General features: G+C 43.9%; 1 protein-coding gene across 5 annotated transcripts in view; it reads right to left on the reverse strand.

Annotated features, from left to right (window-relative positions):
• Positions 1–25227, reverse strand: part of DOCK1 (dedicator of cytokinesis 1) — a 1428876-nt gene that overhangs the window by 990272 nt on the left and 413377 nt on the right. For all 5 annotated transcript variants that reach the window (XM_029610025.1, XM_029610029.1, XM_029610028.1 and 2 more), the window contains exon 25: positions 2970–3076. In XM_029610025.1, the coding sequence (XP_029465885.1) occupies positions 2970–3076 (107 nt within the window). The remainder of the gene's footprint in view (positions 1–2969; positions 3077–25227) is intronic.

Consider the following 25227-nt stretch of genomic DNA (forward strand, 5'->3'; position numbering starts at 1 on the left):
ACCCACATATCTTTAGCTATTCACACCAACATACAGAGATAGTGTCCTGCGAGTCTTCACATCCTTATACTTTTCATATTCTCCTTTCTAAAACACACAAATCAAAATGCATTAGTTTGTTTCACGGATTTACATAACATACTCTATACTTTCATTATGAAAGAACAATTATACTGTAGAAATATTCCGAAAGTAGTTAAGAATAAAAAAACAAAAAAGTCTTGATCGCGCAAGCAGTGATGAATTTAGGATTTTGCCACCCTGAGGCACTTTTGGTGCTGTCACTTGCAGTCCCTCCCTCCCCCCGCCCACCCCAATCACCTACCCATTCTAGCATACACTCACACACACATACACCTCTTCCCGTCACCCTACCCAAATCCATATCACACATACAAACTTACCCCAGGTTTTTGCCACCCTGGGCAGAGGCCTACTGACAAATCTAGGACTGAGTTTACGATCACTGCCCTGCTGAAAAGTGAATTTTTGTTCCTCAATCCTAGGTCTACGACAGACTGGACAGATTTTCCTCCAGGATCTGGCTAAACTTTGCATAATTCATCTTTCCCTCGATCTTCACATGCTTCCCTTTACTCATCGTTGCAAAGCATGCCCGTGACATAATGCTATCACCACCATGTTTTATTGTAGGGATGGTTTTATGCTGTTCTATGCAACATGCATTGTTTAGCACAAAGGCCAATGAAGTTCCACTTTAATCTCAGACCACTAAATATTCTCCCACCTGTGTGCAATGTCCCTTAAGTGGTTTTTTCAAATGCAAGGTGGTGCATCATATAGCTTTTCTTCAGCAGTGATGTCCTTCTTGCCACTCTCCCATTCAAGCTATGTTTATAGAATAATCTTGAAATTATTAAACAGTCTACATTTTCCCCAGTCTCAGCCAGAGACCTCTGTAATTCTTTTATAGTAAAGTAATCTTAGGCCTCAAAGAGACCTCCAGCAGCAGTTTCCTTAACCCATGTTGCTGACTTTGGATGGACAGCCTGATCACGGCAGTGTCTTGGTGATGCCAAACTGTTTCCACTTTACAATGATGGATATGACAGTGCCCGCCCTAAGGGATATTTAAACACAATGGAATTTAATTATAGCTTTCCCCCAATCTGTACCTTTGAATAATGTTATCCTGGAGTTCTTTCAGCAGCTCCTTGTTCAGCCTGTTTTGACTTTTGCTTCAGATTCAGCTCATACAACAGAAACAGCTCGATTTTTCAACCAAGAGTATTAAAATCAACTCAGCTACTGTGACTGGACATGGGTGGGCTCTATTTAATTAACTATGGTCCTTGCTAAGGCAATTCTTTGAACCACAGCTAATTTGGGCTTGCTATAACAAAGGGTATGAAAACATGCAATTGAGAATTGTTTTTTATTCTTAATTGCTTTTAGAATATTTCTATAAATGTTCTCTCATGATGAATATGTGGATTATGTAGTGTAGATCAGTGAAACAAGCTCCTACTTTAATGCATTTTGATTTGTATTTTCTTTTTAGACAGCAGAATGTGAAAATGTATAAGGGCATGAAGATTTTTATAAGGCAATGTATGTACAAGTTTCGCAGGTCAAAATTATGTAGCCTTGATTTTCAAAGCTTGCTTTGTTTCATTTGTTGATATGATTCTACAGTATGGGGATTAGTAAACATGCACACATGTGGAAGAATCAAAGTACTGAAGAAAAGTAACACAAAACACTTTTCATAGTCCTGTTCATAAGTTGATTCTCTCAGACTCTTCCCAACTATTTCCTCAAAGACCCATCACACCAGTCAATCCCTTTTGTTACAGTCTTCAGAATTTACAACTCCAGGCTAATATTCTCACAATCATGGCTTTATTGTTCTCATCCACATGTTAAAATAATCTGAATGCAGTTAAAACTAAAAGGAGTCCCAAGGCTCCTGAATCCAAAATCTGTCTTGATCCTATTATTTCTAGGTTTTGAAAGTAACAATAGGAAGAAAATTGAGCACCAGTTGGCAGAAAGCTAATCCATGCACTTCCTTTTTCTTCTTCTTCGAATTAAAAAAAGAGATCACACACAATGGTGTAGAAGCCAAACTACTTCTAATGTTAATCAGAGAGCTACCAGAGAATGCCTCTATAAAATAACTGTACTGTTCCATCCACCAACCAGAACTTGTAAGCATAACTTCACAACACTCCCACCACCCATCTTCAGCAGAAAAGAGTTTCACAGTGTACAAGATTTTGGGGTCCACCTCAGTGGCAATGCTGCACACTGCCATGCAGAAGGCCAAGGTTCAAGTTATGATCCCAGCTTTTTTTACTTGGGTCGCCCAAGACTGGGGATGCTACAGAAGCAGCATTCACAGTTCTTGGAGGGAAAAGAATCCCAGGCATCATACAACAGTAGACAGGATGCACTTGCACTGGGCTCTGAAAGGAGCTGTAGTCTGTGACTCCAGCCAAGGACGGTCACTACAGCTACATGAGAGGTGGGGGTTATAAAATGGGGGGAAAACACCAATATTTGTTAATGAAGGCTCGTGCGAGCGCCATACCACAGGAGAAACAAGTTCTGATTCAAATGGAAGCTACAAAGGAGTAGACAAACTGATGGGCCAAACTAAAGTTTTCTGGATTTTAATTTATTTATAGAAATTGATTTTCTCTTCTGAGCAAAACAAAATATTTTTGCTGTTCACTACCCTTCATATTACATGCTCACACAGGCTATACCAATACATCTAAATTACAAACTTCTAGCTTTTCCTTCATTTCTCAATGATCTATCACTTACACTAAACCTCAATTAGCAGTCCCTTGCACAGTGTAAATCTTCTTGTCCTTGTAATGGAACAGTTTTAATTGGTAACAACCTCAGCTACCTTCAGTAGTGAAGACAAACTCAAACACTGGCAAAAGCTTACTGTCAATGAATAATGTGACAATTTAATGACTCAGGGTTTTGCTTACCATGCTGTGTGAAGAGGTCACTATGAACTATTTCAATCAAGCAGTAGAGCTTTTGTCGCATCAGACGACCCGCTGGAACATTTAGGATAAAATCTGTGAACAGTTTACTGTGCAAATGGGAAAATTACAAAAAAAAAAAAAAAATTAGTTTAAGGTTTCAATAAAAAAAATAAAATAAGTTGCCCCACCCCCAGGACTCACTTTTATATTTCTCATTATATTAAAAAGAAAACAAATGTAAGTGTACTTAGATTCTCAGTGCACTCACAACATATAGGAAAAAAGTCCCACAGTAAGGGATTTACAAGAGCAGACCTCTCTCTGCTACATGGCAGCTCTGCATACAGCTGAAGTATGAACAGGAGAGCATACAATTTATACTATAAATTAATCTGCAAAAAGGAGTTAGAAAAACCATAATCTAACACCAGAAACTAATAAAGTGGAAAAATCCCCAAGAAGACAATGCAAGCTTAATATAGTTTGAATTATGTCATTACATTTGATATGGCAGCCATTTTGTGCAAACGCTAAAGTCAAAAAACAAGAAATGGCATAATATGCAATACTGCATCAATTACCTTAAAAGGTAAGCATAAGATATTGGGGGGGATAAGCAAGCAATAATCCAATAAGGCCTGTCAGTTCTACCAATAAGACAATATGGAAAACATCTTAGTACAGCATAAAGGCAAGAAACAAGTAAAAGCAATGAACACCAAAAAAAAAAAACTATAATGAAAACATTTTTAAAAAAAAAGAAAGTAAAAGGACAGGTTATTTGCATCCTGTATATCTAAAAAGATGTGAATATTAGCAAAACGTATTTCATATTAATAGATGAGAGAAAAAATTAACACATATAACTATCACACTGCAAAATTAATAAAACATGATCCTAAGATGTTTCATGTAGTCAGGTCAAGAAAAGCAATAAGATGTGGCCACATTTATCACATTTATAGGCTAAGTAACTAACCCGTTAATTTCAGGAAAGTGTAATTAATCAAAGTGTATCTGTTAGGAGTAATAAGGTAGTATTTAGCTTGAGCTACATATAACAGTACATTGTAAATTAGGTAGCCAAACAGAAATCAAGGATGCATTCCTCCTGGATGAGTGATTTGGCTAGAACTACTCAGGAACGAATCAAAAAATGGGTCAAAAACCTGTTAGGGTATAGTTGGGGGAGAAAGAAACCTATCTATTCTTTTAGATATGGAAAAAATGTTTTATCTGCATTTAAAACTAGATTTTATTATTTTAATTTAATATTCAAGAACATTTCAGAATTATTACAAATCAGAATCAAATGAACATTGCTCATGCTCACAGCCCCAGCATCCTACAACAGCTCAAGTGTAGATTATGTGGCAAGAGTTAGAAAATTCAGCAGCAATTATATGGTACATTTGCATATATTTGCACAGACCTGCATATTTAATGTAAATTTGTATTTAGCATTATACAAAAAATAATTTTCTGCTCATGTGCTTACTTAGCTCAGTATATTGTTTTTAACCTGTTCATAGTAAAAAATAACATAAGAAATGCTAAATGGTCTATTGAGCCCAGCTTTCTATATTCCATAGGGGGCAGTCTGGCTCACTGAGAAGTCTCCATCAGATCCCAAATAGGAATGCACATTATATGCTACTTAATCCCCAAAACAAGAGATGGAGACATCTAAACATATCGAGTTAAATAAAGGTTAATGATCCTGTACTCTAGAAACTTATCCAAACCCTTTTTTAAACTCTGCTAGATTATTAAGCTTGACCACATACTCGGCAGCAAATTCCATAGTTTAATTATGTATCACCTGAAAAATTAATTTCCAGAATTTGTTTTAATCCACTATTGATTAGTTTCATGGAGTCTCTCCTAGTCCTAGTATCTCACATGCATTACAGAAGTAAACCATATCCAGGTTAGATTTATTTCTACACAGCAAAATGGAATGTATTAGTTTGTAGCTGATGCTCAAATAATTTTATACTCTATAGATTATGTGGTATGTTTCACATCTCATGACAGCACATCAGGGACTTACCCTTTACTCACAGGACAACTGCAAATTATACTTGGAGTTTTTTGTTTTCAGTGTTTAAACCATCAAAAATGTGTTTATTTTTTAGCATTTTTTTCATATTTGTGAGATACATTAAATATGCAGGGGGGAGTTTGTTGGGAAGGTTCTTAATTTTGCATACATTTTTTAAATTAAAACCTCACTGATTTTAATTCTTTCCCCTGCTTATTCTGAAGACCTATGTGCCTCATCATTTCCCACTATTCCCTAACACAGCTCTCCTGCCTCCTCTCTCTTCTTTCTCCTCCCTAGGTTGGTACCTCATTGATGGTGCTGTCAAGCTCCTCTGCCTGCTGACTCTGCTCCTGTCTTCCTAGCTTAGTGGTATACACTTTCAGCCCTGGAAAGTTGCCAACAGACTGGGTTTTCAGGATATCTTTAATGAATGTGCATGAGAGATATGCATACAATGAAGGCAGAGTGCATACAAATCTATTGTGTTCAAATTCATTAGGAATATCCTGAAAACCCAATCCCTAGAGGGCTGGGAGTGAATGCTACTGTCCTAGTGGCTCCATCAGACTGAATCACCTGAGTGCCTGTACTCCTATCCTGAAAATTGGTACTTATTCATTCACATTCGATGTCCACTTGCTGGCATCTGAAAGACCTCTATGGTGAGAATTTCTGGCTCACTACATTCTCAAACTATAAATGTTTCCATTTTTCATCCTTGCAGTCAAATCTGAAGAAGAGAGATAAGCTGTCTCGAATTTTCATATCCTGTAATCTTTTTGTTGTTGGCCAATAAAAATGATCACTATCTATAAAGAAAACAGATTCCAGCTATATGGTAAATATTCCCCTAACAGTTTTTCAATATCATTCTACTGAATTATACATAAAAAAAAAAAAAAGAAAAAAATTACCATACCCTTTTTTTTTTTTTTTTTTTAATTATTATTCCCTCACCAATCTTCTAAATCTCTACTGAGCTCTGAAAGTATAGGTAAACATTTTTATCAAGCTGTTTTTTGTTTTGTTTTTTACCAACTGTGGGAACAAAATGATATGTACCTACAGGTAAGCACTTCATGATCACCAAAACTCATTCATCAATGGTGCTTAGAAGCAGCATAAGAACATGCTATACTGGGTCAGACCAAGGGTCCATCAAGATCAGCATCCTGTCTCCAAAAGTGGCTAATCCACAAAATAAGTCTTTCCCATGTAACTGTTGCTAATAATGGCAGTGGCCATTTTCTAAGTCATCTTAATTAATAGCAAGTAATGGACTTCTCCTTCAAGAACTTATCCAATCCTTTTCTAAACCCAGCTACACTAACTGCACTAACCACATCCCCTGGCAACAAATTCCAGAGTTTAATTGTGTGTTGAGTGAAAAAGAACTTTCTCAGATTAGTTTTAAATGTGCTGCATGCTAACTTCATGGAGTGCCTAGTCCTTCTACTATCTGAAAGAGTAAATAACCGATTCGCATCTACCTGTTCTAGACCTCTCATGATTTTAAACACCTCTATCATATCCCCCCTCTGCCGTCTCTTCTCCAAGCTGTAAAGTCCTAACCTCTTTAGTCTTTCTTCATAGGGGAGCTGTTCCATCCCCTTTATCATTTTGGTCGCCCTTCTCTGTACCTTCTCCATCGCAACTATATCTTTTTTGCGATGCTGCTATCAGAATTGTACACAGTATTCAAGGTGAACACTGTTTTAAAGCAATATAAATCTTTGAATGCAAAAACAGCATTTAATGGTAAAGTTATTTAAAATCATATTTCAAGGGTTGCACGTACTTGGAACTCGAGAGTTCTCTCCCGTTGGCACAAAGGTCTTCCATTGGTTGGCCTGCCAGTGGCCAACTCCAAACACCACATATCTAAAGGCTCAGATACAGGTTTGCAAAATTGCAGAGGAAAAAGCCCTGGGCACCTGGTTCATACTACCTTTCAAATATATGAGCAAATAACTTGTTTGTCCTTTCAGCTATATTTTCTTTAAGCTGTACAGTTCAAGTAAACAAGTATGTCAGAAACCAACATATCAGCCCCTTAAACTTGGCAATGCTGACATACTGATTTATCACTATAACAGCTGAGAAGAAGGAATTTTGAAAGTGCAATAGAGGAAATCAAAGCATGGAGTTATATCTTCTATTGAAGTGTGCATACACTGTACGTATTGCTGCATCTGGCATATAGCACAAAGTTCATACTACCTCAAAGTAGAGAAAGAAACATTGCTACTAAAGCAAATCATCACCGACAAAAGGTCTGGGACTGTTCAAACCTTTACTGCTTAGAGCATGTTGAAACTAATGCCATTCTGTAGGAAAATTGTAGTTTTAAAGAGCAAACCGATAGTTCTCAGCTACTCCTTGCTTTATTTATTATAACCAGCTCCCCTTGTGCAGGGCCCGCAGCCTAGGATTGTTGCTGTAATGACTGGACTAAAGTTAGGAGAGAACAAAAAATAGGGGGGAAAAATCCCCCCTCCCCCCAGGTAGTTGTGAATGAAGAGTCATTGCGCTAGATCCGAGCCCTAGCCCTAAAGGAGGAAGCCTAAAGGAGGAAACTATCGGGACAGTTTAAAAAAAAAAAAAAAAAAAGGCTATCACATCAGGTTTAATAAGGGAACCAAATATGGAATGGTGTTTAACTTGCTTGTCCTAGAGGCAGATAGCAGTAGTTTATGTCTGAAATAGATTCCAAATTCCTATCAAATTGTTTTTGCAAGGTTTTCTCAACATGGATTCAAGTTCCTCACTTAAATGGCATATAGAGAGACATCATTTAAAAACAAGCTGGGCTATACTGAAAAACAGAATTAGCTTTTTCCACTCAGATGCACTATTGCTTCCTATCAATAGAACGTCCAGGTATTATCGTCAGTGCACACTGCTGCATTCTGCCCACACACAAACAGAATATTATGGCTGATAAAGGCTTTAAGGTTCATCAAGTCTGTCCAATTTCATTGCTGATGCATGGTAACTCTGGCTTTTCCTTCACTGTTGTGCAACTAGAGATCCTCTGCACAGCAGTTAACTTCAACTTGACATCTAGGACTGTCTTCTGAAGATGATATATTTACCTTCTCTTTCCTTCGCCTTAACATTTATTGTGTAGCACCACTCAGAAAATGGAGCTCTGCAGGGACGCTCTGCAGGGACATTGAATAGGTCCATCAATGGCTAGCAATTAAAAATCAAACAATGGGTCTAGTACCAAGGCAGCAATCTGTCCAAATGAGTGATTTTAAGCAGTTATTTGCTGCAGAATAGCTCATTGTATGTCCATTCCCTTTAAGTGATCTTCACTATACTTGTAGATAAATATATTTGATGAGGTAGAAATAAAATTTTCCTTAGAGATATATATAAAGACAATATATTTCAAGGGAAATTATTGAAATAATGATTTTATATTCAGTGGATCGTATATAGGATAGGGTATAAACAGGACTTAAAATGGAAGTAACTTTATTCAAAGCCCCAGACCTGGAAGGTTTTAAGGGATTCCATTTTACAGTTTTATAAACTGGGCAGCTGCGATAAATCATCGCAAGGTGTTGGGGGGGGGGGGGGGGGACCAGCGCCAGACACAAGAACGATGCACACACTGAGCCAACAATAATTTGGTAGTAAATAGGACGCAACTTTTATTATACATAAACTGGTTACAGTACAAGCCCAAGTACCCAAGGCATAACAATAACTTACTACCACACTAACAACGGATGGGCAGTGCAACATCTCTGGACTTCAGGCTCACCAAAGCCAAACAAAGGCCGTCCTCGTGAGAGGCATTCCCTCACATGGGTGAGCTGGTCGGCCACCACCACAAGCAAGATGACAACCCACATGAAAGGGAAATCCAGTCTATTGCTAAACCGGGGCAAGGTGGCCCTAATGGCAAACAGTCCCTAGTGTCAAGGTACAACGTACCAGTGATGCCATGCACTGCCCCCGTAAAACAACAAACCCCACCTTTTTGGCTAGGATATCTGCCCCAAAGCTGAGACAATGAAAGCACATTTCAACAATAACTTCCTAACAATTACAACTGACTATCCTTCAACAAGGATAGGGTAGAAGGGAGGGAACAACGCACGTTCTTACGGCACGGGGAGCAGGAGCAAAGGGATAAGGAGACCCCTCCTCTCCTCCCAGACCATGGTATTCACCGCCCCCTCCGGACTGCCCCGCTGATTCAAATGCCCTAAAGGGCATCAAGCTATGCCACTGCGTCATCAGGGAAGCCCCTGGGTGCCCCGCCTCCACGGCTGCAGCCGTAAGAGCGGTGTGACATTGGCGCGCTGCACCGCCACTCACCGACGTGGCAGCAAAGAGACGTTGCATTGCAACCATGCGGTGAGTAACCATCAGCGTGACCCCCCCCAATCCGCCTCTGAGCGCTGTACCAGGTTACCCATGGCATCCGCGCAGAGGGCACGGAGCTGTCCAATGACATGGGCAGCCGTGACAAATTGTCGCAAGGTGTTGTGGGGGGGGGGGGGGGGACCAGCGCCAGACACAAAAATGATGCACACACTGAGCCAACAAGAATTTAGTAGTAAGAATGCCGTAGCTTTTATTATACATAAAAAGGTTATGGTAAAAACCCAATTAACCAAGCCATAACAATAAAGCACTAACAGGTGGGCAGTGCAACACCTCCAAACTCTGGGGCTTGCCGCAGCCAAGCAAAGCCAGTCCTCATGACGGCCCATCACCACAAGCAAGGCAACAACCCACATGAAGGGGATGCCCAGTCTACTGCCAAACCGGGGCAAGGCAGCCCTGACGACAAACAGTCTCTAGTGTCAAGTTACAATCTACCAGCAATACCATGCACTGCCCCCCTAAAACAACAAACCCCTCTTTTTGACTAGGATACCTGCCAAAGGGCCCGGGTAGCCAACGGCTTCTCTGGCACCCTCCCATGCAGCTGCTGCCTAATTACTGATGGAATAATGTGCAGTGAATGGTAAGGCTCAAAGTGTATAAGAATAAATCCTGAACCATATCAGTCAAGTGTACCCCATCATTTCTGAACAGGTCTTTACATTCCACACACATCCAGTCGTGCCTCATATGATGGCCCCCTCTACGTTACATGAATTTACCCACTTGCTTATTCAACATGCCCTTCCAACTCCCCCAAAAGTGCTCGTGCTGTAACCAGCGACGAGAGATGACTTTGGACCACACGACTTTTGTGCCTGGCATCAAAGCTGAAATAAAGGATATGTCACTCTTGATCTTGTTAGCTGCCAAATGAGAAAATTCCCCAAATCGTTGCCTGCCAGGTGTATTAAGAGTACCTCAGGTGGGAACGATCTGGCTAGCAGTCTTTGCAGGAGCAGGATGAGCTTATCCCAGAGCATGCCTCTCCTGCCAAGCCAACGCACCATCACATCATTTGGTGCAGGATCCAAGTGTGCCCCTAGGGCACTTCCTTTTGCATGGTTCTCTCCCCAGAACATGAAAGAATGTCCCGTGATCCACACCATCTTTTGTCGCTGGGGAAAACCTGAAATGATGTGGCAATAATATTGTTAGTAACCCAACCATATGGCCTCATTCTGATGGAAGGGGGTAAGGGGCGTCTAATAATCTTACTGGGAAGAGCAGCCTCTCCAAGGGCCCTATTGAGAAGAGCTGTCCATTGGGGCTCCACTTGCCTGCCTAATGTAGGTTAGGGTAAGTTGGGAATCTCCACATGCCTATTCGCTGAATTGTTGCACTTGGGAAACCAGATGTGGCGGCACCACTAGACACCGCACCTATCCTAAACGAGTGCATAACGAATTGCTCCACCTGCAAGCCGGCAGCATCTAATGCTCACTTGAGAATGGCACTGAATTGGAACTTGCTAAGAGATATGTCTGCATGTACTAAGAATTGTGCCATTCCTTTTGCCCTAATGGCATCAAAATGAGTGTCATTTACGACTGGGCAAGTAAGCAACTCCTCCACCACAGCCAGTGTGATCACTGCATCTCGACCGGACTGATCCGTTTTGTACCTCCTGATCTGAATCATCAGCTGCCTGCCATACAGTGAGACTTCTGAAGCATGCAAGCTGGAGCTGACACGACTATAGCTGGCTGCAGCCATCAGCTCACTTATTCATAACACTCCGAAGAAAGAAAAAGTATAGGCCAATCAGAACAAGGCAAGTTCGTATTTGCTCACTACCACTGCTGGTAGGGCGTGCCAGATCTTGCAAAATTGGTCTTCACTCGTTAGGGACTGTAGGTTTGGACTTGGCCCACCCTGCCAGGACCTACTTGACGGCAAAGTTCCTAACTGGATTAGGCCAATTCTGCGCTCTTGCGAAGAAAGAGTAACCTGCCAGGTTTGCCTGAACCAAACCCCTAGAAACTCCGTCTCACCAAGCCTGAACCATGTAACGCACAATCTGTAGTGCTGACACCGGGCCTTGTTGTTGTTCATGGGTGTTCAGGAACTGCATGACGGCGTTGTAACCTCTCACATAAGACCGCCATGTCAATGGAGCAATGGATTCTCGCAACAACTCGAGTGCATCCTCGCTCCAATGATTCAAAGATGTTTCAGTACTGGTAACCTTGGCTCCTCTGCCTCTGGTGCCAGTCTCTGGAATTCTTCCCACTTACAAGCGAGGCAGTCAGCAATCTCATTGTACAGACCAGTAATGTGCCGAGGTCGTTCCACCACATTCAACTGCAAACACCTTAAGATCATTTCCCTGAGCAATTCAGATACCGGGGTAAATTTTGAAGATTGACTGCACCTGGAATACTGTGTACAATTGTGATCGCCGCATCTCAAAAAAGATATAGTTGCGATGGAGAAGGTACAAAGAAGGGCAACCAAAATGATAAAAGGGAATGGAACAGATCCCCTATGAGGAAAGGCTGAAGAGGTTAGGACTGTTCAGCTTGGAAAAAAGATGGCTGAGGGAGGATATGATAGAAGTTTAAGATTATGAGAGGGACTTGAACGAGTAGATGTGAATCAGTTATTTACACAATAGAAGGACATGGGGGCATTCCATGAAGTTAGCAAGTAGCACATTTAAGACTAATCGGAGAAAATTCTTTTTCACTCAACGCAAAATAAAGCTCTGGAATTTGTTGCCAGAGGATGTGGTTAGAGCAGTTAGTATAGCTGGGTTCAAAAAAGGTTTGGATAAGTTCTTGGAGGAGAAGTCCATTAACGGCTATTAATCAAATTTACTTAGGGAATAGCCACTGCTATTAATTGCATCAGTGGCATGGGATCTTCTTAGTGTTTGGGTAATTGCCAGGTTCAAGTGGCCTGGTTTGGCCTCTGTTGGAAACAGGATGCTGGGCTTGATGGACCCTTGGTCTGACCCAGTATGGCAATTTCTTATGTTCTTATGTTTGATAGTTGATCATCTGGACCATGGCCAAGTTTTCACACCAGAACACCACCTTCTTATTTGCCAAGTGGTTGCCCCAAATATGAAATGCCACGATAATCAGGAAAAGTTCCAGGAAGATGATATTTGATATGATGCCAGACCAAGTCCACACCAATGGCCACGTCTCAGCGCACCATGCCTCTTGACAATACAAACCAAACCCTACATCCGCTGAAGCATCAGAGAACAGTTGAAGGTCAGCGCTGGATATCAGTTGGGGAAGCCATACGAATGTCCCATCAAAAAACACTCCCAAACCCTCCCGCATCAAGCACATGACCCTGAACCTGTGATGTCTCTTCTTGACTGCAGTGGACACAAAAATCAGCCTGCGCAAGAATGCTCGACCCATGGGACAATTCTAGATACAAATGCTAGGGTCACAATAAGGGACCGTGTGGCCGCTACGGTAATCTTGTGACAAAGGCATGTTGAGCATACGAATGAGGATAGCTTCTGGACTTTGTCAACAGGGAATCAGGACACCATGAGGATAGAGTCCAACTTGATGCTGAGAAATGTCAAAAGCATGGATGGCGACTCCAATTTATCAGCAGCCAGAAGGACCCCAATGGTGTGCACTAGGCTCTGGAAGCCATTAAAATGCACGGAGCACACATCTGAACCACAAGGACCGACAAGGAGGAAATCATTGAGATACTGTACAATGCTTGACAGATTCGTGCTGTGAGGAAATTCCAGTGAAGAAAGGTTCTAAAGGTTTAGAAGTAAGCACATGAGATGGAGCAACCCATTGGCATGTACTTGTCGAAGTAAAAGGCCCCTTCAAACGAAAAGTCTAGCAGATGGAAGATGTCTGGGTACACTGGGAGCATCCGAAAGGCTATCTGCTTTTGCCATAAGAGCACCCTCATCACATTGCCTGAGGAGGTCTACCACAGCATTAAATGATGCATACTGCACCGAGCATGACTCCCAAGGGATGAAATCACTGACAGATCCCTCTGACCGGGTAAGATAAGTTGTAGATCAACCAAAATTTACCTGGCTCCTTCTTGGGGACTACTGCCAAGAGTGACAGCCTCATATTAGGGAACGGTGGGTGCGGGAATGGACCTGCAATCCTACCTAGTTTTAACTCAGCTGCCAGCTTCTCCCTCACTACCAGAGCCAGCCTGAATGCAGAAGGCACATTCCTGCAAGGGGTGGAAAGAGAGGGACCCAGGTATGGAATTCTGAAACTCTCCTTGAAACCAAACCCCAATGCCTTGGTGGCCCACCGGTCTGAACACAGCTTTAAATTTCTTTCCAGTAGGCGCCACTGCACTGGGGAAGGGGCTCTCGATCATAGGTTATTTCCCTCTTCCAGTCTGACCCTTTTTGGGACATCTGTTGGCGGAGTGTCCTGCGGCAGAGGTGGTACAAATATACTTGCACTTCTACGTAAAGCAGCCTCCTTTGTTTACCACCAGCAAGCTTCTGAGGTACTATTACCTATATGCCCTTGCCCCTGGCATTGCCATGGCCATGAAAATGCCAGCTACTAGTAATTGCATCTGCATTTTTCTGCATCATGTTTGTGAGCCATAGCTCCATATCATATCACTCCCAAGCCATGGCTGGAGTGTTCATCATACACTCTCTGAATCACTCGTCACAGCTGTGCCAAGCGAAACCCTCATATTCAGAATGCGCACAGACAATGGTGCCCAGGTACGGTCACATAGCCAAGCACTGCAAAGCATTGGCTCGACCAACTATTGACACCAGACGGGCGATGAAGCAAAACCAGTTGGTAATATTTCTAGCGACTCTTCCCCCCCGCCGGTGGCTTGTGCTGCCTGCATCCTATCCGGGAGCTATCCCCCTTCCTCGACCCTCTAGTAGACTGAAAATTTCTACATATTGTCAATGTCTAATGCGCCAACGCAGAAAACAAGGGACTCTCTGCCACAGCTGTTTAGCTGTGCTTAAGGCTGGCAACCCGGAGCCCGCTGTCGCAGAACTACCTGAGCCCTGCACCACTGAAAAGACCCATGACGCAGAGGATGACACAGATGAAGAGATACGGCTGCCAGAGGAATCAGAAATCCTAGAGCACCTTCTGCCTTTGCATCTGTGCTTGCACCCCTGTTCCTTCACCTTTCCAGTATCCTGGGACCTCTCCCCTTCCTCCTTCTTCCCGGTGCCACCCAAATATCTTTATTTCCTCTAACTACATGCAGAGTTATATTAATGTGACATGGAAAAAAGTACACCACATAGCAATCCTGATATAAATTCCTTACTTCATTAGCTTGGAAGCTGGTTTTGAACTGTAGGATGATCTGTATTTAACTACCATGGAATGCAATTAAAACAATTGTGAAAATATTGCGAGAAAGTGAAAACCGTAATGTATATATCCGGCCAAACTATAAATGCAGTGTAAGCAGCTGAATCAAAAAAGTTTTAAAAAATGAACTAGAAAGGGCTGGTCCTTGTTGTTCAAGCTTGGCATTGCCAAGGTGACATATCCCAGTTCCAAAGGAGAGAGAAGACAATAGCTGCTACTGCAGTAACCCCAGCAGGCAACAGGGAAGCACTAAGGGGTTAAGTCTTGTCAGAAATTTCCCATCCAGCACTTAGACAGCAATAGATCCTTCACAGGAGCAGCACTGACCTCAAACTCCCTCCCAGAAGAGCTCTCCAGCAAATACATGCCTACGCCCACTTCAGGAAGCAAATAAAAGCCTGACTCCTCTTTCAGGTCTTCAATGCCCAACCCACAACTCAAAACTGTAAAGTTGACTTAGGAGGGGATCTGAGATGGCTGCTGATTAGCCACACTGAAACCAAGCACTATTGAGCAGTTGCCAGATTTCCTATGAATTTTTCTCTTTCTGCTGCTTTTATGGTGAAGAAATCAAGCAGAATGCTCAAGGAAGCCCTCAAGCTTATCCTGTTCTGAAAAGATGACTATCACCGGTTTTATGCTGCTTACGAAGTCTGGCAGCTCAGTGACAGTACATGAACCAGAGCGTTTGGCTTCAAGTTCGGTGTTGGAGATCTCACTTAGTCTGGACATAGTGCAATTCCTCAGCAACCGATTCCTGGCAATACAGTCCCAAATTTGTGGGCTGATAAGGAGGCAATGTCAAACGGCAGCATTGTGGGCCTGCACAACCAAGAACCTTAGAACCTGTGAGAGGGGACCATCATGGCGGTCAGAGCTCTGAGACACTGCAAAAAAAAAAAAAAAAATGAAGAATGGAGTTCTCTTTGGGTTTGGAGCCATATTGCAAATTCAGGAATTAAGTGAAAAGATGAGATCCCACAAGTGAGGGTGAGTGATATGGTGAACCTTCCAGTCTCCCCTGCGGTTTCTGCTCCCCCTACAGTTCCTTCCCTGGTCAAGCCTGATATAGTAACATTGGATGCTACATGGTCCATTCCTGCCTCCCTTCACCATGCTGTTCCCTTGATGGTGTCTTCATTATCACATGCTGAGGTACAAATACAAGACCAGGAGCCCAAATTGTCCAGTCAAGTTGAGGAATTCAGACGGATGTCTGGTCAAACATATTTCTTTGTTTCAGTATGCTGGTTCAAAGATTACTTTTAAAAATAAAAAATTTGAGGTTTATTAATTTTCCTAAAATGTCAACTGTATTGCCATTAGACATGTTAAAAAATATTTAACTGAAATTGTCAATATGCCAGATAATGCAGTTCCTCTTGCTAGTAAGATACATTAATTGCCTGGAGGAAAAAGGGGTTTAGAATTGAAAGGATAGCTTTCAAATGGTGGTCTGTTTATGGACCGCTTGGATCTGACTGCATTGTTAGAAAGACTGGGAGAAAATGTAAGTAAGAGGGCATCATTGTTGGTTTCATTTGTTTTTGATCAAGATAAGGACTCCATTTTGTGTCTTTATTTTTGTAATTGTGAGACTGTTTTTGAGAAATAAGATTTGGGTATTTCCAGATATGTGTAAAAAGACTCAGGAGCATGGAAAGGTTTTTTGGAAATTTGCCATGGGGGAGAGCTGCTTATCTGACACATCCTATTTCATCTGAGGTCCTTCCCGGAGGCAACACAGAGACAATGGAAAAGGCAGCCCGTATTAATGTTATCAAAATGCTTGGTCTTTAAATTCCAGTGAGCTGCGGTGCACAGCTGCTGGCGCACTTAAGCCGTGTACCAAAGGGGCATGCCCCATATAGCAATTTTCTGTAAAATAGGAAAAGAGGAAACGGAAGATCTTTTCATCCTTGAAAGTTTTGACACCGAGACATTCCATGGATTCACATGTAGGCCAGATTGGAAAGCTAAAGAGTAGCAAATCACCTGGACTGGATGGTGTGCACCCCAGAGTTCTGAAGAAATTCAAAAATGAAATTTCAGATCTATCAGTTAAAATTAGTAACTATCATACTCATGCATTGTACCTGAAGATTGGAGGGTGGCCAATGTAACCCCAATATTTAAAAAGGGCTCCAGGGGCGATCCAGGAAACTACAGAGCAGTGAGCCTGATTTCAGTGCTGGGAAAAATAGTGGAAACTATTCTAAAGATCAAAATCACAGAGCATATAGATGTACATGGTTTAAAAGAACACAGTCAGCATGGATTTACCCAAGGCAAGTCTTTCCTCACAAATCTGCTTCTTTTTTTTTTGAGGGGGTTAATAAACATGTGGATAAAAGTGGACCAGTAGATATAGTGTGTTTGGATTTTTAGAAGGTGTTTGACAAAATCCCTCATGAGAGGCTTCTAAGCCATGGGATAGGAGGCAGTGTCCTTTCGTGGATTACAAACTGGTTGAAAGATGGAAAACAGAGTAGAATTAAATGGTCAATTTTCTCAGAGGAAAAGGGTAAACAGTGGAGTGCATCAGAGATCTGTACGTAGACCAGTGCTTTTCAATATATTTATAAATGATCTGGAAAGGAATACAACGAGTAAGGTAATCAGATTTGCAGATAATACAAAATTATTCAGAGAAGTTAAATCACAAGCAGATTGTGATAAATTGTAGGAGGACCTTGTAAGACTGGAAGATTGGACATCCAAATGGCAGATGAAATTTAATGTGGCAAGTGCAAGGTGTTGCATATAGGGAAAAATAACCCTTGCTGTAGTTACACGATGTTAGGTTCCATATTAGGAGCTACCACCCAGGAAAAAGATCATTGAAAGTCAGCTCAGTGTGCTGCAGCGGTCAAAAAAGCAAACAATGTTAGGAATTATTAGGAAGGGAATGGTCAATAAATCAGAAAATGTCATAATGCTATGTATCGCTCCATGATAAATCCGCACCTTGAGTACTGTGTCCAATTCTGGTCGCCGCATCTCAAAAAAGATATAGTTGCAATGGAGAAGGTACAGAGTAGGGCGACCAAAATGATAAAGGGATGGAACAGCTCCCCTATGAGGAAAGGTTAAAGAGATTAGGGCTGTTCAGTTTGGAGAAGAAATGGCTGAGGGAGAATATGATAGAGGTCTTTAAAATCATGAGAGGTCTAGAACAGGTAAATGTGAATCAGTTATTTACTCTTTAGTTAGCAAGCAGCACATTTAAAACTAATTGGATAAAATTCTTTCACTCAACACACAATTAAGCTCTGGAATTTGTTGCCAGAGGATGTGGTTAGTGCAGTTTGTGTAGCTGGGTTTAAAAAGGTATGGATAAGTTCATGGAGGAGCAGTCAATTAACTGCTATTAATCAAGTTGTCTTAGAGAATAGCCACTGCTATTACTGGGATCAATAGCATGGGATCTATTTAGTGTTTGGGTACTTACTAGGTACGTGTAAGCCTGGATTGGCCACTGTTGGAAACAGGATGTTGGCCTTGATGGACCTTTGGTCTGACCCAGTATGGCAATTTCTTATGTTCTTATGTACTCTGAGCCAATTTGCTACTGTGGGTAACTGAGTACTGAACTAGTTGAAACCTCAAGTCCTGACGTGCACTCCCCGCCACCCTTGTCTCTGTCCCTGTGGGAACTAAGGAGATGCAGTCTCCAGTAATTGCTTCCAAAATTGTCCTATTAAGGCTCTATCATCTAATCCTCAAAATGCTTCTATTTTAAGAGTCCCATCTCTTGGTTTGTCCCCAGTTCAGGGTAAAGATGATGTTTTAATTTCATCTGTAGTGGCCTTACACCAAGAGCTGCTCATACTTTTATTCCAGACTCTGTACAGCCCCCACAGTCACTGGGAGTTGACAAGAATAACACCAGGAGAAAATCAGCTGAAAAAAATAACATTTTTCCAAGTAAATATCAGAGTTTATTTTGGTGGACAGAAGCCAGGTACATAAAACAATATTGAGCAGATTCTCTCACACCCACCCACTCAGCAGCATTCCCATCCCCTACCTAGCATTTCCCTCCTTCTCCCCACCCCTACCATAATAATCTCCCCTCCTCCCCTGCACTGCAACAGCATTCATCCTTACTGGTGGTGGCTCCAGGCTTTTCATCGCTCCTTCAGCAGTATGCTTACTGATGCTCCTGTGCTCTGCAGCACTGCACTTCTGCTTTTGTGCAGAGCCAGAATGCTTGCCAGGAATTGCTTCTGGTAGACAGGGCCTGCTTAAAACACATTCGCAACACCAGAGAGCAGGTACTTTGGCTGCTTGGGGAGTGAGGAGACAGGCCTTGAAATACGGCATAGCAGCACTGGAGAGCGAGCACTTTCACTTGTGGGGGGTGGGGGGGACGACTTAAAACAGTATGCACTTTGGCCCACACTGGCTTGCAGCAATGGCAGGAGGCCTTGAAACACTGCATCTGCTGCTCTGGAGCAGCTTTTTAATCAGCCAAAAATGAGGGCAAATAGTTTAAATCGATTGTCATTTTTAGAAAAATCCAGGAATTTATGGGTAAAAATCAGTTTAAACAGAAAACGAAGGATCTTAATCTTCTTATATCCTTTAATTCAGTATGCTATACCTGATGGGCACCTTATGCTCAAATGCATTCTACCAGAGCTAGCAGCAACAAAGTTCTCGTTATTTGCAGCTTCTCTCTATTTTGTATCCTCTAGTTTCCTTCCCTTTGTGCCACTGGCCAGGATCCTTTCCTCCAGATGAGTTTCTCCACACCTCAGTTTCTTTCACAATGACAGACACCATTCTCACTCTCTTTGGTTTGGTTACTGAGTCCTGGGGTCCTGGGCATCAGCTCACAGTGGATCAAAAATAGTCTATGAACCCAAAAAGGGGGAAAAATCGAAACAGAGGCAGGAAGATTGGAAAAACTTGTCTCCTAAACTGAGGAGATAGCTATTTTTGGACTAAGTTAAAACTGAAATTCTTCTGCATCGGTCACTGACAGGTCCATTCTCTGAAGGAGAAATAGCACACAGCAGGTCCTCCCAACCCAAATTCATCCTTGAATACAGGGACTGCAACAAGGGGAACCGGCTCTCACAAGGAACCCTCCAATATTGGATTAAGGGTGTCAAGGCAAGCTGAAAAGAAGTCCAGCATGCAGGATAACATCAGGATGCAGGATAACATCAAAGGAAACATCAGCATGCAGGATAACATCAAAGGAAACCTCATTAGCTCCTCTTAGTCCTTGATGGGCCGATACAGTAAAAACACGGGAGAAGTGCGCGCGATTCAGTATCTTAATTTATTTAAATTAGGCCCGGCGGTAAAAAGAGGCGCTAGGGACACTAACACATCCGTAGCGCCTCTTTTTTGATGGAAGCGGCAGCTGTCAGCGGGTTTGACAGCAGACGCTCAATTTTGCAGGCATCGATTCTCGAGCCCGCTGACAGCCACGGGCTCGGAAGCCGGACGCCAGCAAAATTGAGCGTCCGGTTTTCGACCCAACAGCCGCGGGCCCATTTTAAATTTTTTTTTTTAAATTTTTTACTTTTTTAAACATTCGGGACCTCCAACTTAATATCGCCATGATATTAAGTCAGAGGGTGCACAGAAAAGCAGTTTTTACTGCTTTTCTGTGCACTTTCCCGGTGCCCGGAGAAATTAGCACCTACCTTTGGGTAGGCGCTAATTTCTGAAAGCAAAATGTGCGACTTGGCTGCACATTTTGCTTACTGAATCACGCAGGAATACCTAATAGGGCCATCAACATGCATTTGCATGTTGCGGGCGCTATTAGGTTCGGGGGGTGGGGTGGGGTTTGGACGCTCGTTTTGGACGCGCTATTACCCCTTACTGAATAAGGGGTAAAGCTAGCGCGTCCAAAACGCGGGTCCAAATGCCGGCTAACAGGTTGCTAACAGTGCGCCCGTGAGATAAATTAACAGACAGGAAACAAAGACAACTTGTCAATTCAAATTCCAACTAAAAATCCATGAGGCTAGATGGCACTTGGTGATAATAAGTAGCTAGCACACACCATCTGCAGCTCCCAAACCTCTATTCACAGAATATTCACTGAATCTACCCAGAAATGGAGAAATTACTTACCTGATAATTTCATTTTCCTTAGTGTAGACAGATGGACTCAGGACCAATGGGTATAGTGTACTCTTGATAGCAGTTGGAGATGGATCAGATTTCAATCTGACGTCAGCCCTAGTACATATACCCCTGCAGAAAGTGCAGCTCTTCAGTATTCTCCTCAAAAAACATTGTGGATATCTGTATGACTGAATAATTTAAAAAACTTGATTAACTTTATAACTTGTTTAACTTGATTATTTTGAACTGGTTGAATTGGCTATAGCTGGAGACCGCCAGTGCCCTCAACCGAGAAACGTCGACACCCGGTAGGATGGGTGTCCTAGATGAAGGAAAGCATGGCTTACCCTTGAATCACTCACTCCCGGGGATGTCCCCCGAGAATTCCATGAGTAACGGGCAGCCGTGGGTGGGATGCTGAGTCCATCTGTCTACACTAAGGAAAACGAAATTATCAGGTAAGTAATTTCTCCATTTCCTAGCGTGTAGCAGATGGACTCAGGACCAATGGGATGCATAAAAGCTACTCCCGAACCAGGTGGGAGGCTGCCTGTGACCCACTTAGTACTGCCCTTGCAAATGCTGCATCCTCCCTAGCCTGAACATCCAGGCGGTAAAACCTGGAGAAGGTGTGGATGGAGGACCATGTCGCCGCCCTGCAGATCTCGGTGGGTGACAGCATCTTGGTTTCTGCCCAGGACACTGCCTGGGATCTAGTAGAATGGGCCTTGAGACTTGTAAAGGAAGTGGCTTGCCTGCTTCCATGTAGGCCGCCTTGATGACTTCTTTGATTCAGCGGGCTATGTTTGCTCGTGAAGCCGCTTCCCCCTGCTTCTTCCCGCTGTGAAGGACGAATAGATGGTCCGTCTTTCGTACGGATTCCGACCTTTCCAGGTATCGGACTAGGAGTCTGCTAACGTTGAGATGGTGTAGACTTCGAGCCTCTTCCGAATTCTTATGCTCATCTGGCGATGGTAGCGAGATGGTTTGGTTGAGATGAAAGTGAGACAGCACTTTTGGGAGGAATGACGGAACTGTGTGTAACTGGATGGTTCCCGGGGTGAGTCTGAGGAACGGCTCTCGGCAGGACAGTGCTTGTAGCTCGGATATACAACGGGCTGAACAGACTGCCAGCAGGAAGGCTGTCTTCAATGTTAATAGTCGGAGAGACAGGCTGCGGAGAGGGCTGAAGGAGGTTCCTGCTGGGAAATCTAGGACCAGGTTAAGGTTCCAAAGAGGCACCGGCCACTTTAGGAGTGGTCGGATGTGCCTGACTCCTTTCAGGAAGTGGGAGACATTCGGGTGAGAAGCTATGGTGCCGCTCTCACTCTTTGTTCCGTAGCATATCAAGGCAGCCACCTGTACCTTGATAGAGTTGAGGAACAATCCCTTCTGTAGTCCGTTCTGTAGGAATTCCAAAATCGCAGGAATTTTGACTGAGCACCAGGATTCGAATACTCTCCAAATCCTTATGTATGTTAGGGATATGGAGAACTTGCGTGCTTGGAGTAGGGTGTCAATTACTGCCCCCAAGTATCCTCTCCTCCTTAGGCAAGTCCTCTGAATGGCCAGACTGTAAGAGAGAATCGAGCTGGATCCTTGTGGAGCATCGGTCCCTGTTGGAGCAGGTCTCTGTGTGGAGGAGGTGGCAGGGGTTCCCTGCCAGCAGTCTTCGCATGTCTGCATACCACAGTCTTCTTGGCCAGTCCGTGGCCACTAGAAGTACTGGCCCCCTGTGGTGTTCTATCTTGAGAATGATCGCGCCCAATAGGGGCCATGGCAGGAAGGCATATAACAGAGTACCCTGTGGCCAGGTCTGTACCAGGGCATCGATTCCCTGGGACTGGGGTTCCTGCCTGCGGCTGAAGAAACTAGATACCTGGGTGTTAGACCGGTTTGCCAGGAGGTCCATGGTTGGTGTGCCGTAACGGTTTACTATCAATTGGAATGCTGTGGTTGATAAGTTTCCATTCTCCTGGATCTAGGCTTTCTCTGCTGAGGTAGTCCGCTGCAACATTGTCTTTCCCGGCAATGTGGACGGCCAAGATCTCTTGAAGATTCACTTCCACCCATGACATTAGGGGGTCTATTTCCAGAGACACCTGTTGACGTCTGGTTCCTCCCTGACAGTTGATGTAGGCCACTGTTGTGGCATTGTCCAACATTACTCTGACTGCTTTGCCTCTGAGTCTGAGACCGAACCTTAGGCAGGCCAGTCTGACTGCCCAGGCTTCTAGGTGACTGATATTCCATCCCGACTTTTCTTTGTTCCATTGCCCTTGGGCGGTTAGCTCCTGGCAGAATGTGTCCCCATCCTCGTAGGCTGGCATCTGTGGTGAGTAGGATGCAGGTTGGGGAGGATAGTCTCGTTCCCTGGCTCAGATGGGCTTCTTGTAGCCACCATCGTAGTTGGGCCCGAAGTCTATCCAGGAGCTGAAGCCATACGATGTAGTTCTGGGACAGTGGATTCCATCGTGATAGTAGTGAGCATTGTAGGGGTCTCATGTGAGCCAGTGCCCATGGACTACTTCCAGTGTGGATGCCATGAGGCTGAGAACTTGTAGGTAATCCCATGCTGTGGGGCGAAGTTCGCTCAACAGGGTTCGTAACTGGGTCATCAGTTTTGATCTCCTTGTCGGTGTCAGGATGACCTTGTCTTGTTTGGTGTCGAACCAGACTCCCAAGTATTCTGGAGATTGGGAAGGCTGCAGGCAGCTCTTGTTTGTGTTGACCACCCACCCGAGGCTCTCCAGTAGAGTTTTGACTCTGTTGGTTGCCTGATGGCTTTCCTCTGGGGATTTCGCTCTGATCAGCCAATCGTCTAGATAAGGGTGCACGCGGATTCCTTCCTTCCTCAGTGTTGCTGCCACCACCACTATGATCTTGGTGAATGTCCAGGGTGCAGTGGCTAACCCGAAAGGTAGTGCCTGGAACTAGTTGTGATGGTCCAGGATCGAGAAGCGGGGAAAACACTGATGCTCTTGATGGATTGGAATGTGTAGGTAGGCTTCCGACAGATCCAGGGAGGTAAGGAACTTTCCCAGTTGTTTCGCCCTTATCACAGAGCGTAGGGTTTCCTTGCAGAAGCGAGGAATCTTCAGGTGACTGTTGACCGTCTTGAGGTCCAGGATAGGTCTGAACGTTCCTTCCTTCTTGGGAACGATAAAATAGATGGAATAATGGCCAGTATTTATTTGTTGTGGAGGCACCGGTGTTATAGCCTCTAAGGCTAGTAATCTGGTCAGTGTAGCTTTCACTGCCATTCTCTTGGAAGGGTCGTGGCAGGGAGATTCCACAAACTTGTCTGGAGGGAGGTGGTAGAAATCCAGGTAATATCCCTCTCGAATGATGGATAGGACCCACTTGTCCGAAGTTATCTTGACCCATCTTTGGTAGAATAGGGCCAGTCTGCCCCCTACGGCTTCTTCCTTTGGATGGGTCGGCTGGGGCCTGGGCCCAAGCTGGCTCCCCTTTTATTGTGCTTGTTCCGAAAGGACTGGCTCCATCCTGCGGGGTGGGCAGCGGCGGATGAGACTCCTCTAGCTGCTGTGTGTACCAGATCTGAAGCGGCGTCCTCGAGGAATGATACAGCTGGTTCCAGGGCTTCCCCAGGAGTGTTGCTCCTGGTCTGTGCTAAGCAGGCGCGTGTCACCACGGCACAGTAGGCTGCGATCTATAAAGACATAGCAGAGACGTCAAAGGACTGTTTGAGGATTAGATTCCAGATGTCTGTCTTGAGCATCCTTGAGTGCTGCTCCTCTCTCCACCAGGATAGTAGTGCGCTTCGAGACCACGCAGACCAAGGCATCCACTTTCGGACATGCCAGGAGATCTTTGGCAGCAGGGCCCAGAGGGTACATGGCTGCCAGAGCCCGGCCCCCTTTGAACGTGGTTTCTGGGGCATCCCATTCCAGGTCAATTAGTTGCTGGATGGCTTATAATAGTGGGAAATGGTGGGAAGTCTGACGAAGTCCCTCCAAAGTGGGTTCGGCTTAGGTTCCCCCGAGGCACTTGTACTTGGGATAGCAAGCTCTTAAGCTGTGCGTGACCAGGTCTGGAAGCTCATCCTTGGTGAAGAAGAGTTTCATGGTTTGATGGGGTTCTGTCCCCGGAGGGTGTTCCCCTTCCTCCAGGGGTTCTGATTCCTCACCTGAGATGTCTGTGTCCCCGAAGGTGGGGCTTCTGGGTGGTGGGATCACTTCGCTGGGCATAGAGGGTCCTGGCATGTTGAGGTCCTCTGGTGGGGCCTGTGACCGAATTGTAGGAGGCCCCGGTTGCATGTGAAAGAAGTTGGGTTCCCTAGGGCCTCTTCACACTGTATACACAGGGCCTGTGGCTTCCTCATGCTGTGCAGCTCTAATGTGGCATGCTGGGCAAAGGCCCTGAG

The sequence above is a fragment of the Rhinatrema bivittatum genome, chromosome 7 (genome assembly GCF_901001135.1).
Source record: "Rhinatrema bivittatum chromosome 7, aRhiBiv1.1, whole genome shotgun sequence".
Taxonomy (NCBI): domain Eukaryota; kingdom Metazoa; phylum Chordata; class Amphibia; order Gymnophiona; family Rhinatrematidae; genus Rhinatrema; species Rhinatrema bivittatum.